Source organism: Felis catus, chromosome B4 (genome assembly GCF_018350175.1).
Source record: "Felis catus isolate Fca126 chromosome B4, F.catus_Fca126_mat1.0, whole genome shotgun sequence".
Taxonomy (NCBI): Eukaryota; Metazoa; Chordata; class Mammalia; order Carnivora; family Felidae; genus Felis; species Felis catus.
This window is the reverse complement of record NC_058374.1, coordinates 51,960,374-51,978,755: the sequence shown is the minus strand read 5'-3', so window position 1 is coordinate 51,978,755 and position 18,382 is coordinate 51,960,374. Positions and strand designations below refer to the sequence as shown.

General features: G+C 34.8%; 1 protein-coding gene and 1 long non-coding RNA gene across 7 annotated transcripts in view; one reads left to right on the top strand and one right to left on the bottom strand.

The window, feature by feature from the left end:
• Positions 1 to 18,382, bottom strand: part of PIK3C2G (phosphatidylinositol-4-phosphate 3-kinase catalytic subunit type 2 gamma) — a 347,688-nt gene that overhangs the window by 62,558 nt on the left and 266,748 nt on the right. For all 5 annotated transcript variants that reach the window (XM_006933551.4, XM_045061454.1, XM_019834592.3 and 2 more), the window contains 2 exons: positions 2,314 to 2,503; positions 1,701 to 1,822 (listed from right to left, as the gene is read on the bottom strand). In XM_006933551.4, coding sequence (XP_006933613.3) covers positions 1,701 to 1,822; positions 2,314 to 2,503 — 312 coding nt within the window. The remainder of the gene's footprint in view (positions 1 to 1,700; positions 1,823 to 2,313; positions 2,504 to 18,382) is intronic.
• The window catches only part of LOC123386547, a 48,839-nt gene continuing 45,112 nt past the window's right edge, over positions 14,656 to 18,382 (top strand). For both annotated transcript variants that reach the window (XR_006600571.1, XR_006600570.1), the window contains exons 1-2: positions 14,656 to 16,806; positions 17,738 to 17,863. This is a non-coding gene — a long non-coding RNA (uncharacterized LOC123386547). The remainder of the gene's footprint in view (positions 16,807 to 17,737; positions 17,864 to 18,382) is intronic.

The window sequence follows — 18,382 nt, the reverse complement described above, 5'->3', positions numbered from 1 at the left end:
TCTTTTTAAATACCATTGTCAGGCAGTTGAACAAGGCATAATCTTAGAACTAAAGCTGAAAAATCAAGAAGAGACATATGGAGAGAGATTAGTAACATTTTAAAGGTTTTACAAGTTATGTTAAGTGTAGTGGACAGATAAAAGTGTAGAACAGAGAAGTTCTTGAAACCAAAAAAGGGCAGCCATTGAACAGTAACATTTTAAATCATTAATTGGTAGAGTACAATGACAGTCCCTGATGTTGAATTCAATATTTGCAGTCAAACTTTGAACTCTTTTTTTTGCCAGCACCTCCTTTTCTGTTATTTTATCAGATGGTCTTCAGTAATTCTTTTTTTTTTAATTTTTTTAATGTTTATTTATTTTTGAGACAGAGAGAGACAGAGCATGAATGGGGGAGGGTCAGAGAGAGGGAGACACAGAATCTGAAACGGGCTCCAGGCTCTGAGCGGTCAGCACAGAGCCCGACGTGGGCTCGAACTCACGGACCGCGAGATCATGACTTGAGCCGAAGTCGGCCGCTTAACCGACTGAGCCACCCAGGCGCCCCGGTTTTCAGTAATTCTTAAAGCTGGTGTTGCTTTTAAGTTTCCACAATGACACTCCTTTCCTCTCAGTCTCTTGAACATATTCTTACTCTAATTTGTTGACTTCCTGATATTTAAAGCATCTGTATTTCAAAATTTCTGTAGCATCTGCAAGTAGTGAACTATTCACTCTTCAATATTGCCCCATATCTCTCCATTCATTGATAACTTTGCTTAGATTTGTATTTTGGAAGGTGACTAAATCCTGAAAGCCTAGTAAAAAGCCTAGTACTTCGTCCACATGTACAAAGTATGTCAGGTCAGATATGGACATTCACATTATTAAGGGACCATTTCCTTAACAAAAATTCCTAAGTGTAGATAAAATAACGTTTGATTTACCTAAGTGCCAATATAATTTCTGGCAAGTTCCTTTTTAAAGTCAAGATACACCTTTCGTATACACTGAAATCTATGACCTAAATTTGGCAAGTTCTAAGTGATGAGTTTTAGAAGGTTTATTTGAACAGAAGTTGTTTGCAGTTATATTCTTAATTTGTTTATACTTAAATATTTTTAAAATGATAACATGAACAAAAGCAATGGTTTTCAAGATTGTTTGAAAAGAAACATAATGACAAATTAGATTTAGACGATCCAAGTCAAAGTTAATCATTAACAACAAAAGTGAGTTGGTATTAGTAAATTTTACTTCTATGCTAAGTGATATTAATGAATCTTTTTCTGGTATGGAAAATAAATGTATCAGGGCTTTTAACTGCAATTATTTGTTGAAAGAGTAGATATATCCAACTTAGTTCTGCATTTTCAATGTCAATTTTATTTTTATAGAAAAACCCAAAAAGATTAAATTTAAAAACAGGCAAATAAAACAATTTTCCTGGTAACTGATGAAAAATGAAATCACTCCTGAATTTTTCTGTCTACAAAATCAATGGCTAAAGGCAAACAGAGAAATTGCAAACCTTGTTCTGTTTTATGAGACAAAAGATTCTTTACTCTGGGAGTCATATAGACTCTGCTGGGATAGGTTCAATGGCATTGGAGTCAGAATGCTGTGTTGTTCACAAATAGAAAATCCCATAACCATAATTTTTCCTTATGTTCAAGGACAAGAACTGCAGACAAAACACAGGGGAGGAAGTGCCTTACTCTGGGAGAGTCAATGATGCAAACTGCTTCTGAAGTTGGCTGTGAAGTTTTGAAAACTGGTCAAATGATTTTTCTGTCAGGCTCATTTCATTGTTACCATGTATCACCTGGATTAGGTACAGCTGCAGAAAATAGACAAAAATCAAAAGGTGGCATTATCAACCTGTGATACATTTTAAAATATGGTTTCATGTAAGCTAAACAAAGCAAGAACTTTTCCACAAAATGTCATCCCACGAACAAAAGGATGCAATTTGTAAAGGCAGAATTACCTATAAACACAGTATATAAAGATATCGTAATCTTATGTGCTGGGAACAGACTGCCTAATTTCTGCTCTTCTTTTCATGCAGACACTTTAATTAGGTCTTGATTTATGGTCTACTACAGGCAGGAACTGTTCTCTTTGATGGTTCTCTACTAATAGCTCTGGTTGTTATGATTTCTCCTTAGAACATCCTCCTTAATGGCACTTCTGCTCAAACCGTAACTGATTTTTCATTTGCATAGTAAAAAAAGTATCATGATATAAGGACGGATGTGTAGCATAGGGAAGGGAAGTCTGAGATGAGGTCAACAGATATTTAAGTCAAATGACAGACTTGAGACTTACATTACTGGTTTTCTTACTGAACCTTAAAATTGTCGCTCTTTGAATTGACCTGGTTGCACTCAGCATACAGGATTCCTGGGAAGGAGTCTGTGAAGCAGATTTGGCAGGACTTGTGGCTGTCATTTGTGCAAGTGTATGGATCAAGTTATTTAACTTAACAGGGAAGCACTCCAGACTTTCCTTTATTTTCCTAGAGAAATGAAAAAGAAAAGATAGTGGGTAACGTTTCCCTGAGTTGACTCATTTCACTTAAGATTTGTTTTCTTGTGTTTGTTAGACATGGAGGATAGTCAAGAGCCATGTCTGTTTATTTGGAGCCCAACTATTAAACGTTATTTTTAAAAATCCCAAGTCACAACTTATGTTGTTAGCAAACGTGTTGTTAGCAAACACAAAACTGTAATTGCAATTTTGACTTATTTTAGGTTTGTTTTCTAATTTTAGGAATGATTTATTTAAAACTTAATTTTAGTTTATAACTATTTAAAATATTTAAATAATTCAGAAGTTAAAACTACAAAACAATGTATAGTCCAAGAAGCTGAGCATTTATCTCTGTACTCTATGCTATTCTTTCTCTCCCCCATATTTAAACATTCAAAAAATTATAGTTTAACTTTTATTGTTTATTTTATTTATATATATATTTGTGTTCTTCTTTCAACTGTATTACAAAAAAGTTGCAGTTTATATACTATATTTAATATACATTATATGAAATATTTTTCACTCTGGTTTTTTTTTTTTCTGGTGGGTTGTTTTTGATGTGTCACTGTTTTTCAAGTCTTTTTTTTTGTATTTGAGGTTTGCAATTGTGTTCTAATGATACAATAAATATCTTCATATAATATTTTTATTCCCTCTGTACCCTCCTCTCCAGTAACTGATTTGCAGTGTTGTCCTTTTTATCCTAGTTTTTTTTTTTAATAATGGTTTCAGGAGTAGAATTTAGTGATTCATCACTTACATATAACACCCAGTGCTCATCCTGCCAAGTGCCCTTCTCAATGCCCATCGTCCATTTAACCCTTCCCGCCACCCAACATCCTCCCAGCAACCCTCAGTTTGTTCTCTGTATTGCCTCCCTCTCTGTATTTTATTTTTCCTTCCCTTCTCCTATGTTCATCTGTTGTGTTTTTTAAGTTCCACATGTGAGTGAAATCATATGATATTTGTCTTTCTCTGACTTATTTCACTTAGCATAAAACATTCCAGGTCCATCCACATTGTTGCAAATGGCAAGATTTCATTCTTTTTGATCACAAAGTAAGTAGTATTCCATTGTATATATATACCACATCTAATCTTTATCCATTCATCAGTTGATGGACATTTGGACTCTTTCCATAATTTGGCTATTGTTGATAATGCTACTATAAACATTGGGGTGCATGTGCCATTGGAATCAGCACTTTTGTATCCTTTAGAAAAATGCAATTTATCCAATTGTATTTATTGCAACTGCTGGGTCATAGGGTAGTTCTATTTTTAATTTTTGAAGAACCTCCATTCTGTTCTCCAGAGTGGCTGCATCAGTTGGCATTCCCACCAGCAGTGATTTGTATTTCCTTATATTTTGATTTGTGTTTCCCTGATGATGAGTGATGCTGAGCATCTTTTCATGTGTCTGTTAGCCATCTGGATGTCTTCTTTGGAAAAATGTGTATTCAAATTTTCTGTTCATTTCTTAACTGGATTATTTGTTTTTGGGTGTTGAGTTTGATAAGTTCTTTATAGATTTTGGATACTAACCTTTTATCGGATATATCATTTGCAAATATCTTCTCCCATTCCATCAGTTGCCTTTTAGTTTTCCTGTTTCCATCACTGTGCAGAAGCTTTTTATCTTGATGAAGTCCCAATAGTTTATTTCTGCTTTTGTTTCCCTTGCCTCTGCAGACATGTCTAGTAAGAATTTGCTGTGGCTGAGGTCAGAGAGGTTGTTACCTATTTTCTCCTCTAGGATTTTGATGGCTTCTGGTCTTATATGTAGGTCTTTCACCCATTTAAGTTTATTTTTGTGTATGGTGTAAGAAAGTGGTCCAGCTTCATTCTTCTGCATGTTGCTGTCCAGTTTTCCCAGCACCATTTGCTGAAGAGACTGTTTTTTTCTATTGTATTTTCTTTCCTGCTTTGTGGAAGATTAGTTGGCCATGCATTTCTGTTATCCTAGTTAATACTATAAGGCAAGCAGTATGTATACTCTGCTCTTCATATGTACTTCATATACCACTTCCATTTTCTTATAGAGCTATTCTACCTATATTGTATAGTATGTGTAATATACATACCCCACAGTTTCTCTTCTAACTACCATTAAATCTTTATCTAGTAGGCATTATGTCTGCATCTCTGTCATTGGGACTACCTGAAGTTCATTCTCTACCTGAAATTCCTCAGAAAGTGCTCAAAGAAAGAAGTTTTTGAGTTTTAGATGTGCACAACAGTTTGTGGCCTGATTTGTAAGTCAGTTTGGCCTAATACATCATATTTGGCTCACATTTTTTTTTGAGTGCCAGAAAACATTATTCCATTTTCCCCTGGAATAAAGAATTAGTATGCAAAGCTCTGATGACATACTGAACTTCTTTCTCTTATAAATAATAAATATTTGTTTCTTTTTGCCTAGACGTCTCAAGGAAGTTTATTTTCCTTCAAAGTCCAATAGTTTTTCTAAAATATGTTTCAGGTTGGTTACTCTGGGTACTTTTTCCAAATATTCAATGTATCCTTACAATACGTAATTTCAAGACTTTTACCTCAGAAAATGTAATTTATGATACTGATATTTATTAAAATGCTAAATAATTTAGTATTTATACCATTTTAATATATTATTTGGGTTTTATTTTTTAGGGATATATATATATATATATATATATATATATATATATATATATATTGGATTTTCATTGCTTTTCTTAATTTTTTAATTTTAAAAGTCCTCCTTTTTTCATCTATTTTTTCTAGAGGCATCTGTTGTGTTGTGTTTAATCTGCATTCTTTCTGGTTTGCTTTTAAAACTATGTTTTCTTTTCCCAGAAATGAGCTCACAACTGTATGGTCAATTAATCTTCAACAAAGCATGAAAGAATATCCAATGGGAAAAAAGACAGTCACTTCAACAAATGGTGTTGGGAAAACTGGGCAGCAAAATGCAAAATAATTAAGCTGGCCTGCTTTCTTATAGCATACACAAAAATAAGTTCAAAATGGATCAAAGACCTAAATGTGAGACCTGAAACCATCAAAATCCTGGAAGAAAACAGGGGAAAATTTCTTTGACATCAGCTGTAGCAACTTCTTTGTAGATATGTCTCCTAAGGCAAGGGAAACAAAAGCAAAAATAAACTATTGGGAGTAAATCAAAATAGAAAGCTTCTGCACAGTGAAGGAAACAATCAACAAAACTAAAAGGCAACCTATGGAATGGGAGAAGACATTTGTAATTGACATATCTGATAAAGGGTTAGTATCCAAAATCTACAATGAACTTATCAAACTCAACACCCAAAATATGAATAATCCAATTAATAAATGAACAGAAGAGGGGCACCTGGTGGCTCAGTTAGTTAAGCCTCTGACTCTTGATTTCGGCTCAGATCATGACCTCACAGTCATGATCTCACAGTCATGATCTCATGATAGGTATTGAGCCTTGTGTGGAGCTCTGCATTGGGCATGGAGTCTGCTTGGGATTCTCTCTCTCCCTCTTCCTTTGCACCTCCCCTGTTCATGCTCTCTCTTAAAAAAATAAAAAAAGATAAAAACAGATTCTCTTTCTCTCTCTGCCACTCCCCTCCTCACTCACATGCATGTGCCCTCTCTCTCTTTCTCTCTCTCATAGACACACAAAATGAACAGAAGACATGAATGACATTTTTCCAAGGAAGGCATACAGACGGCCAATAGACATGTAAAAACATGTTCATCATCACTCATCATCAGTGAAATGCAAATGAAAACTAAATGAGATATTAACTCACACTTGTTGGAATGGCTAAAATCAGCATCACAAGAAATAACAAGTATTGGTGAGGATGTGGAGAAAAGGGAACCCTCATGCTCTGTTGGTGGGAATGCAAACTGGTGCAGTCACTATAGAAAACAGTATGGAGTTTCCTCAAAAAGTTAAAAATAGAAGCACCCTGTGATCCAGGAATTGCATTATTTACCCAAAGAATACAAAAACACTAATTCAAAGGGATATATGCACCTCTATGTTTATAGCAGCATTATCTACAATAGCCAAATTATGGAAACAGATCATGTGTCCACTGACTAATGAATGGATAAAGAAGATGTGGGATACACACACACACACACACACACACACACACACACACACACACAGTGGAATATTACTCAGCTATAAAAAGAATAAAATTTTGTTAATTACAGGAATGTGGATGGATCTAGGGAGTGTTATGCTAAGTAAAGTAAGTCAGTCAGAGAAAGACAAATACCATATGATTTCACTCACATGTGGAATTCAAGAAACAAAACAAATGAGTAAAGGGTAAAAATAGAGAGGCAAGCCAAGAAACAGACTCTTAACTGTAGAGAACAATCTAATGGTGACTAGAAAGGAGGTGGGTGGGGTAATCTGTTAAAAAGTTGATAGAGATTAAGTTAGTGGACTTGTCAAGATGAGCACTAGGTGGTGTATGGAAGTGTTGATCCATGATCCACTATATTTTACACCTGAAACTAATATTACATTGTTAACTAGTGGGAATTTAAATAAAAACTAAAAAAAAGAAAAATAAGCAATCTAAAAAGTTGTGTTTTATCTTTAATTCTTTCTTGGGTTCAGTCACCTCATTACTGAGTTTTTTAAATTGTGATATATATTGTTCCTTTATGTCTTTATCATTTTCTTAATTTCTTTTAGCTCTATTTGAAATATAAGGATTCAGTTTAATCCTTTGGTGGGAATATCTTTCAGGCATACTTTATTGTAGGGATTTTGTTTACATCTTCTTTTTCTTTTTCTTATTATAACTTTGTATGACATTCAAACATGATCCATTTGGTTTAATCATTTTAATAAGAAATTAGCATTCCTAAACTTTCAAGATGGAGTATAAGGTTTTTGAGGGTCTGAAGCTCCCTTTGCTGTTGGTACCATACAGTGATGAAAAATATTTGTTTCATATTTTCTGAGATATGTTTCTTTTGCTTCTCCCCTCACCCCACTTTTTTTCTGGACTTTGGATTTCTTTTTCTCCTATGACCTTTCTCCTCTCAGTTTGGATTATACATATAGTAGTGTCTCTTCAGTGTAGGACTTTTTCCTGGAAGGGAGCTCCAATTACCTTTGAAAGCTCAAAGAGTTCTTTGACCTTTTCAGATCTGCCACAGAACGCTTGCCCTTCCCAGTGAATTGGGGTGAGTAAAAATTCTTCCAAGTTTTAGCTGCTGTTACCAAATTGACCTGCTTAGCTTTCCAGTGAGTACCCATGGAGTCTTTGGAGTTCTGTTCTCAGGTCAATCAGATGACCTGTTGCTTCTTTAGCTTCTTCCCATGATATGCTGATATGCAGGTCTCATAGCTGACTTGTCCTACCTGCTTATATTTTAGGATTCTCAGGAATACTTTGTTGCCTAGTTTTGTTGTAGATACTGTCCATAGTTTTTGAGTTTTGCTACCTTATTTGATATGTTTTATTTGGAAGAGATTCAGGGATATTAAAAAACTTAACTTTTTATACTATTTAATTCAAACAGCACAGTAAAATATGAAGTAAACCATGAAAGGATCCCTTCATCCCTCCTCCATTACCACTCTCCTCCCCAGAAATAACTAGTGGAAACAATTTGATATTATCCTTTTGTACTTTCTCTATATTTTTGTGCAAAAAAACACACACACACATACATATCTACTATATTTATTCCTACCACATGCCAGCTGCTATTTTAGTGTTGGTATATATAGCAAAGAATAATAGAAATTTCTTCCTTTATAGAGTTTACATAATGTGAAATTCAGACAATAAGGAAATAAACATTTAAAAATAAAAGATTCAGGAGAGTAATATATGCTATAAAAACACTAAAATAGAAATTGTAGAGATGGAATATGAGGTGGGTAACAGTTTGCAATTTTAAATAGGATGGTCAGCGAAGAGTTGAACTATTTGATACAGATCTTAATTTGGCAAGAGTGTAGGCCATGGGGACTTCTGATGAAAGACTTTTTTGTAGCAGAAACAACAGCTAATCTAGAAACTCAGAGGAAGATGGGTGACTGGTGTTTAGCAGCTGGCAAAGAACAGCAGTATGGTTGACAGAGAGAGGAGGGGAAGAACAGAATTAGACAAGAAGAGCACTATTTTGTAAGGATGATGATGTGTGAGATAGAAGTAAAAAGACAGGAATCAAAATCATAATTCCATGTCATGTTGTAATTTGCTAATTTAACTAAGTAATATATTTTGGAAGAAAAATTTTATAGTGATTGGTATAGTACATGGCCCCTAAATATCTATTGAATGAACAATCTTTCTAATTCAGAACAGAGAAAAAATATTCTATTTTAAAACAATTATTTAATGCTTATTTATATTTGAGAGAGAGAGAAAGAGAGAGCAAGGGAGGGGCAGAGAGAGATAGAGATAGAGACAGAATCTGAAGCAGGCTCCAGGCTCTGAGCTGTCAGTGCAGAGCCTGATGTGGGGCTCGACTCACAGGCTGTGAGATCATGGCCTGAGCTGAAGTTGGATGCTCAACAGACTGAGCCACCCAGATCTATTGCGCCCCCAAAATCTATTTTTTCAAATGACCACATACTATCTGAAAGTATAGATGTAGAATTTAACCATTTTTTTTTAATTGCAGAGACTATTCTTTCCTCACTGATTTAATTTTGTCTAATACTAAGGCTCCATATAAGCCCAGGCCTGCTTCTTCATTGTGTTGCACTTGTTATTTGTCTATCTCTGTGTCAGTCCTACACACTTCCTTAAAAGCTGGAATTTATAATAAATCTTGAAATCCAGAAGTTCTTTTACCCTCTTCTTCTTTAGGCATTTTTTTTTTCACTATTTTAGGCCCTTTAATTTGCCAAATTTATTTATTTATTTATTTATTTATTTATTTATTTATTTATTTATTTATTTATTATTTATTTATTTATTTTTAATATTAGTTAATTTTTGAGAGACTGTGAGAGAAACAGAGTGCGGGCAGGGGAGAGTCAGAGAGAGAGGGAGACAGAAGCAGACTTCAGGCTCCCAGCTATCAGCACAGAGCCCGACATGGCGCTCAAACCCACAAACTGCGAGATCATGACCTAAGCCAAAGTTGGACACTTAACCGATTGAACCACCCAGGCACCACAATTTGCCAAATGTACTTTAGAATCAGCTTATCAAACTCACCCATACACAAAATAGATGTGTAAGGATTTGAGTGGTATTGCATTAAAACTATAAATCAAATTGGAGGAGACTTAACATCTTACATTATTGGTACATGCAAGTGGTAAACAGGATAGATTTTTACACGTAGTTAGGTCTTGTTTTACATCTCTTGGAATGAGTTTTGCATTGTTTTCTTCCTGTGGAAGTTTTGCATATCTTTTATTGGATTTATTTATTAATTGAACATATTTTTGTATGGCAAATGGTAAATGCTATTTTTTCCTATTTTTAACTAATATTTGATAACATATGAGTAGAGTTTAAACTGCTGTTAATTCTAACAATATTTCTGTATAATCTTTCCAAAAGTTGTATTGACAGAGTCATGTAATCTGTAAGTAATGCTAGAGTTTTGTCACCCTTTGCACTGATAACACTTCCAGTTCTATGTTATCAGTGGTGATAGTAAGCCTTTTTGGTTTGTTCCTGATTATAAAGAAGTTTTCAATGTTTCACCATTAAGTATAATGTTTTCTTTACATTTCTATTTCTAGAGTTTTTAAAAAATGAGTGGTTCTAAATTTTATTAACTACATTTTCTTTATCTATTGAGGTGATCATATAGTTTCCCCTTTAATCTTATTTACTATGGAGTCTTGAATGTTTTATCTTGTAACTACTTGCTTTACTGAACTCTTGTTACTCTATATTTTTTAATTCTATAGAATTATTTTATTTGCTTTCTTATTCAAATGGAAAATGAGAATATAATAAAACTTAAACATAGAGCTTTACTATCAATATAAAGGTATTCATATCTTTCTCCTGACATTCACGGGAATGCTTGCAGTTTTCCATTTTTAATTTTTCATGTATTTAATGTTTTATTTATTTTTAGAGAAAGAGAGAGACAGTGTGCAAGCAGGGGAGGGGCAGAGAAAGAGAGGGAGACACAGAACCCAAAGCAGGCTCCAGGCTCTGAACTATCAGCACAGAGCCCGATGCGGGGCTTGAACTCACGAGCCGTGAGATCATGACCTGAGCTAAAGTCAGATGCTCAAGCAACTGAGGCACCCAGGTGCCCCGTCAATATTCCGGTTTTAAATGTAAGATATTTACCTAAGTTTCCTTCCATTCTGAGCTTACTAAAATTTTCTAAGAGGAATGGATGTTGAATATAATTAAATACTACTTTTCTGGGTTGGCATCTATCAAAGTTATCATGCAATGCCTTCTTTTGACTAATCTGACATATCCTCAATGTTAACCATGTAGTTCAATAATGTTTAATAATTTCCCCCTCAATTTTGTAAAACTTCAACCCATCTATCTTGTTTTGGTATTAGACTCTTTAAATTCCAAAATTTGTCATTATTAAACATCAATCTAGGCCAAAATTTGCTAAGAAAGTTAAAATATGACTGATCATTATTCATTTCCACATGTTCATGTTTCTAAAGATATTCTTTGACTTTACGAATTTATGGGTATATAGTATAGTATAAAACATTCATTTCTTTTCTCATTCATAGTTTAAGGAATGAAGATAATAATAGTGGGAGTATAATGCTAATCATGATTTATGGAGACCCTATCATTCGTTCATTCATTCATTCAACAAATATTTACTGAACATATTTTGTGTGTGGGGTGGAAAGCTCTAGGGTAACAGCATGTACTCGCTTCTCATGATGATAGGCCATGAACCATAAATCTTAAATTCTAATGTATTCACCTTCATAAAATTTCAACTATGTCCATGCCTTACTCTTATGATGCCCAACAGTTAAGATGTAGGAAGACTGGAGATGAAGGATGAACTTTTATGATAAGCCTATAGTTTTAGGGAAGACTTTCACCAATCCATCTCCCCTCTTGCAGGTGATAGATTTAAGGCCTGATAGCACAGTGCTGTTAAATATGACCCAATTTGGGACTGGGGACCCGAGAGCAGTAGGTTTCAGGCCTCTGCAAGGATCTGATTTATGCAGGTGGCAGCCCTGTGATTTATTTTGCTTAATGGCAGGATCAGCAGGATTATGCTTTGGAGTATCCTTATATTACAGGTTCAAAGCCGCATTTCGAAGGAACCAGTTCTTAAATTTCTTAGGGAAAGCTTCCAGATCATCCTGATAAACACTTCCAGCTCCCTGCCAGCCACTGTTTTATGTGTTGGGACATAGAAGTAAAGGAGAGAAATCACATTTCTGCCCTCAGGGAGTATATATACTTTGGCCAACAGTGCCACTAAATGCCTTATGTTAATCTTTTCATCCTTATAGGAAAGCAGTAAAATTATTTTAGCAATGATGCCAGAAAAAATCACCAAGAAAGGTTAAATGAATACCAAAGGTGACATCACCTAGAAAGTAGTAACCAAAAATTTCAACTCATGTTTATCTGATTCTACAGTCTTTGCTCTCATTGTGGATTATTTATAATAAACAGTATTTCAACTTTGTCTTTAAGATTAGCCAATCAATACATTTAGCATGGAATTCTTAGATGGAATAAAGGCACTAAAATAATGATCCTTTAATTTTTACATAGAAATAATGCTTAGAAAAACATTTAACAGTATTTCTTGAAGCCTGTTCTTGAAGGGAACATGGTCCAAAGGGTAATAAAATAACCATAAAATCTTAAGCCTTAGGTCCTATCTTAAAAATCTGTACAAATTCTACTCTACTTCATAACATACTTATCTTTTAATATGGCATAAATATTTTAAATAGCTTATCATTACAAACAAATGCTACTAACAGGTTTCCTAGCTATGTGTGTGTGAGAATGAGCCATTGAGTTTTTCAGTCTCAGAAAATTGGGTTGAATCCAGGAGGTCTGGTCTTTCGTGTCAGGTTCAACATAGAGACAGAGAGCAGTTTTTTTCTCAGATTAAATATTATGATATTTTTTGAGTGCACATTTATATTAATATGTGACTATAAGGGGCAAAAGTTTTTCACTGCTTTATGAGTCACATCAGAGTAACCATTGAGGAGAGATGTCTATAATGCCATGGACTGCAGTTGAGCAAAGGTTCTGAGGCAACAGGATGGGAATTTCAAGAGCATATTTCTATTGCTGAAGTTGTTTATATCATTTTGTGGCTTGATAGAATACCTGTTTTACTGGTGAGTCTCTTTAGTCTAAGGAAAACATTTCTCAAAAGACTATCTGTGAAGGAATTCGCAGAAGAACATTCTTATTTCCCCATTGACTCTATAATTTTATCGTATATAAATAGAAGACTTTTAGTGACTCATTCTCCCCATAAACCAATTTCTTCATTTAACCTCCAAACTTCACTTTGCTTTGATTTTGGCATGTGTGATAAACACATTACTTTTTTTTGTCTTTTGTATTGGAGTTCCTGATTGAGTGTCCAGCTTTGTGAGTCATTCTTAACGATTCAGAGGGAACAATGACTTAATACAACTTTGTCACAGTTTGTTTTATTCCATTAAGAAAAGTAATAGCTCAACATTGAATTTGTAATCTCTAAAATATATGACCAATGTTTTCTCATAGTTAAACCTATAAAGTGTGCTATCAAGATAATTCCTACTTTGCTGCAAATTTATACTGGACAATAAGTATTCAAACCCATATTTTTTTTAGCCAAAAAAATATTATGAGATGAATTCAGTGACTTATAATTCTTGATACACAATAAAAAAGTTTCTGTCTATGCATTTTTATTTTTAAAACTTCAAGATTGTCTGACATGAAAAAGAGATGCTTTTGGCCATATATGTATGTACACATGTGAGAAAACAAAAATTTAAGCTTCATGTTCTAACCTTAAATTTTAAATAAAATAGATACTATGAAAGGATATTTCATATTAATCCTTGTGGCTTTGATGGCCTGGTATCCTAATTTGAGATACATGGCTATAAGCATTTAGATATTTTCCTATTAAACATTTAGATGTTTAGATGTTTTCTTACCATGTTCTTTCACTTAACCTGAAGACATCAGAGTTAAAAAAAAATCTGTATTTATCTGAGATTATCAGAGTATTAGGACTTTCATAGGTAGGATTTTGTTTCCATGTGATTTTGCTTAAGGTCCTGGGAAGAACATCCATTATGCAAGAAATCAATTTTGCTCTATTCTGAACTCACTTATTAGTTCTGCCTGTGATCTCAAGAAAGTCAATTAGCTTCCAGGAGACTCAATTGTTTCATCTATAAAACATAGTTGACGACTAAACCATGCCATTCCCCCAAGACTGTTGATAGAATTGAATTAGGTAACATATGAAAAGTCATTGGAAACAGAGTAATATTATGCAAATACTATTTCAGAAAACTTACTACCAAATAAGTAAAGAAATGAATATATATGAGTCCAAAAGGTAGCAAACTACAGATAGAGGGATGCAAGGGAAAATAAACGTGCAGATTTATGGTTTTATGGAAAATGACTTATGGGGAACTCTCTTGAAATCCTACAAAAAATAAAGGTTAAAACAAGAGGCAGCTTTAGGTTTATCTTTCTTTCTTTTCTTATTTTTGTTTTCTTTTCTCCTGCTTCATAGTTTAGAACGTGGCTTAAAAACACCAAACAAACAACAACAAAAACTTTGCTCTTTTCCAAGTTAAAGTTTGAAGTCTTCAAAATTTACCTATAAGGTTAGTGAGTCTTATGTAAATGTCATCTCAGGGACCTAACTCTGCATACAAACAAGAATTCCAGGCTCCATGGTCTTGACTATCAATAAGTAATTCTTATACTTTCTTAGGGAGGCTACTTAGAAAAAGCAGCCACATCAGATCAGATGGAATAAAGGAACTAGAAAAAGGTTGATGGACTGGTCTTATTATGTGTAAGTATTATGCCAGTAAAATGATATTCCAGGTTTCCATTCCCACCCTCCCCAAAGCCAGCTCATTTTATTGATGACATTAACATGAAATCTTATGCAAAGCAAAAAAAAAAAAAATCTTAACATGCAATAGTATAGAAAATCAATAATAATAATTGATAACCAATTGATAACCAATTGATAATTGGTGCTATAATTAAGGTAACAAAAATCTTTAAAATGTGAAAAATATATTTAAAAATAATAAATTACTTTAGCTGTTTGTGAAATCCCTGGAATATAGCAATCCTATGCAACACATAGTGTCTGTCAGGAATACCAGTGAGGATAGGCTGTTGCCCTTAGCTGTTGAGGGGTTAGCAGCTGTTGTGAAACAGCGCCATCTGGACTATTCATCTTTTGTAACTAATGACTTCTGGCACTCTGGGTGGGTGCATTGAACTTTCCAAATGCTCTTAACCTTTAGACTGATAGTCTCCGGAAAAGTTAAAATATCTTTTTTTAAAAGCTAATAGCTAAGGTGTATCATGACCTGATATTTAGGCAAATTGGGCAAATTCTCAGCGTAGCTCATATAATTCAAAAACAGAGACTCTCCTATTGCAGAAATTTAGAACAGCAGCCAAGCTATGGAACATTGTAATGAGTGTGACTAGGTCATGCAACTTAGGAAATACAGTATTGTAAAAGGTATTATACCTTCAGTTAAAAAGTGGCTTATAAAGTCAATTTAGTTCAGATTTGTTTTTACAATTATTATTTTTTTTAATGAGAGACTTTCACAATGAAAAAGAAACTTCCATCTGTTTTAATTTGCATATCTCTTTGAAATCTGCTTTCCTAATTTAATGAAAGTTGGACATCATGACTGGTAATTCCTCTAGGTTCTGGGTTTTTGTTTTTTGTCTTTTGTTTGTTTTTCTTGTGAGCATTTATCTCTATGGGTATCAATGGTTACTAAGGCAAAAGAAAACTTTGATCCATATTTGTGGAATTACAACAATCCAAGAGATAACAATTTGCAAAGTACTAGAAAAGCATCAAGAAAGTCTAAGGACAAAAGAATCCAAGAATCATCCCTCTCCCATATTTTCTTTAATGTCAAAGAGAAACTAGACAGAAGGCCATTTAACTGTTTTGAGGCGTTGAGCACAAAGAGTCTCATTTCACTCTGTAGCCATGAAAAATAACTAAGGAAGAATGAGGGAAACACTGGAAGTTTCTGGCATTATGTCTGCACACTCAGGAGGCTCACAGACCCTGGCTCCTTTGTCTATGTGGAATCCAGGAGCACTTTTTCTGGATGTCATCAACATTTCCAGTGGCTTCATGGTTGTACTGGTTGGGACAGTCATTGTGCCTGTTCTGCCCAATGGCTCCTCATAACTAAGATTGCTCTCTCTAAAGCTCAAAGTTCAGAGAAGAAACTCTAGGCTGTTCTTTGGCAAGGAATGGCCCATGATAGGTGTAAGGATAGGCAACAGAATCCACGATGGCTTTGTGTGAAGGATTCTGTCCAGTGGGGACAAAGGCAACTATTTAAGTCAATTAGATTGTCTCTCTCTGGAATTTCCACTAGAGAATACTGGCCAATGGGCAAAGAGGTAAAATATAGGCAGAATAAGCAGAGTAGAAGTCCTTTGTTTCCTCTAGAAATCAGGTCCTATTGGTTTCTGGGACTTGTTAGGTTACGATTTGAGTCCATTTATACCCTTTTCTCCAAGGATATCAGATAGAATCTCTGGCTCTTGCTACCAAAATACCTCATGAAAACAAAATTTAAGTTTGGAGTTTTGTGTTTTGCTTCTAGCTGCCTTCAGTTTTAGCCAAAGAGCCAGAGATCTTACGCTTACTAAACCAAAGAATCTGTGTGGCAGGCCAAATAGAATATGTGGAAATACATGGAAAATTTTCTCTCACATGTTTGGAGGAGAAAATGGATGAAGTGAAAAGCATGATCTGTATGTGGGAGGGGAGGTAGGCAGGGAAATTTATGCTTAATGATCCCAGTCTGGTCTGTGAAATAGGTTATCTGTTTCTAAGGACAGCTAACCCGAGGTTTGAAAGTGATTGAAATTTCTAAAGTAACCCATTCAGACAGCATTTTAATGGATCGTTGCCTTTGTTGCCTAGCAGTGGACTCTGCAGAGGTATTACATGTGAGTATCCATTTGCAGGAATTGAGTCACAAGACTTTCTTGATTCTATTCAACAGCACTCAGCTGTAAGGCGAGTCGAAAAAAGTAAGGGAAGCAGAGAGAGGAGTTGGCAATGCTGTGAAAAACCTTTGTGGTCAGTAAAAGAATTTTATTCTCATTTTTCTATAAATGCCATTAATTGTAATACAATTTTTAATGCCACGCTGAGTACAGCATCTTCTGAAACACTTACGATCACCTCTTAAGCCTGAGTGCAAATACCCAAGAATGAGGTAGGATCCTATATTGTTCATAAATAAAGCATTCTCTCGGAGAGGGAGGAAAAGCCATTTCAAGTCTCAAACAATATCAAGAGGGCAGCCTCTTCTACTGTAGTCAGGACTGGGCACTTAAGGTAGCCACACATGCTGTGTCTCAGATGGCTTAGTCCTTATTCATGACCCACATCTGTGAGCTTGGTGGTGGTGGTGGTGGATGGTGGATTTTCTTATTTTTATTTCTATCTTAGTAGTAATATTGGAACAAGCAGTAGTATGAAACACTTTTAGCCTGTCAGAACACAGAGAACACAGACTTTAAATATACAGGGCCTCTCAAAAGTATATTAGAATTAATGTCACCCATTGAAGCACCAAGACTAATGCTGGATCCATTACATAATGGATATGTAATATCCATTACATAACTTTCCTTTTTTGGTAAATTATGTACACTGGCGTCTCTATTCAAGTATCTCCTTCAGTTTTGTAACCCATGTGATGTCAGAGAACACAGTTTAAGATAACAATATTATTTACACAGAAAAGTAAACAAGTGCACATAATTTTTCACATTTATTTTAATCATGTGGATCAAGTCATTCAAAATTCCACTTTTGTTTTTAATTAATCAGGCTACTTTTATAAATTCATTCTATATATTGCTTGAGTATTAACAAAAGAAATATCCCATAATTAGATTAAAAATTTTTAATATATAAATAATAGACAGATCTTAAGTAACTTTTTCAAATGGTTAAGAATCCTAGTCACAATTAATTGAGGTTTCTTAAATCTCCATAACAGGGTCTTCACAGTGCTGTGTGATAGGAAAGATCATCAGCACACGATCCACATTTGCTTACCAAAGAACTTAAGAGAACATGTGGAAAGGCAAACTCAAAACACATTAAATCATATCTAAAAATAAAGGTATGTAGTTGAGATTATAGGATAAAATATATCACTAAAGGGAGACATGAGTCTCATGGGAGATTTCTCTGAGCAGAAAAGGGGAAAGACAGAGAGGTTCAAGGCATCTGGTAATGAGCCAAATCAGAGAAAGGAAAGACGTTGAGTACCTTGGAGTCAAATTACCCCATGGTGGTCCCCTGGGGCAGCAAACATAGCAGATCCTAAACCAAACATCCGGGGGACACCTGGTGATGGCACAGAGATGATAGTACTGGGAAGGAACATCTGTCCTCCATCAAGGCTTGGGATAGTCAAGATGTGAGACAAAAGATCTACTTTGTTCAAACTGTAGCCAAAGTGGGCTCTAAGGAACCTTGAGAAAACTATGGTCCGAATTATGAAGCGACATACCCCAAGAGCCTGCATATGAGAGGGGTGGTTTTGAGCCCACAGGATAGAGTGTAAGACCTCACACTCTGTAGCATAACCCCCTGGATACACATTGTGGTTACGTCTACAGCTGGCTATATCCTTTGG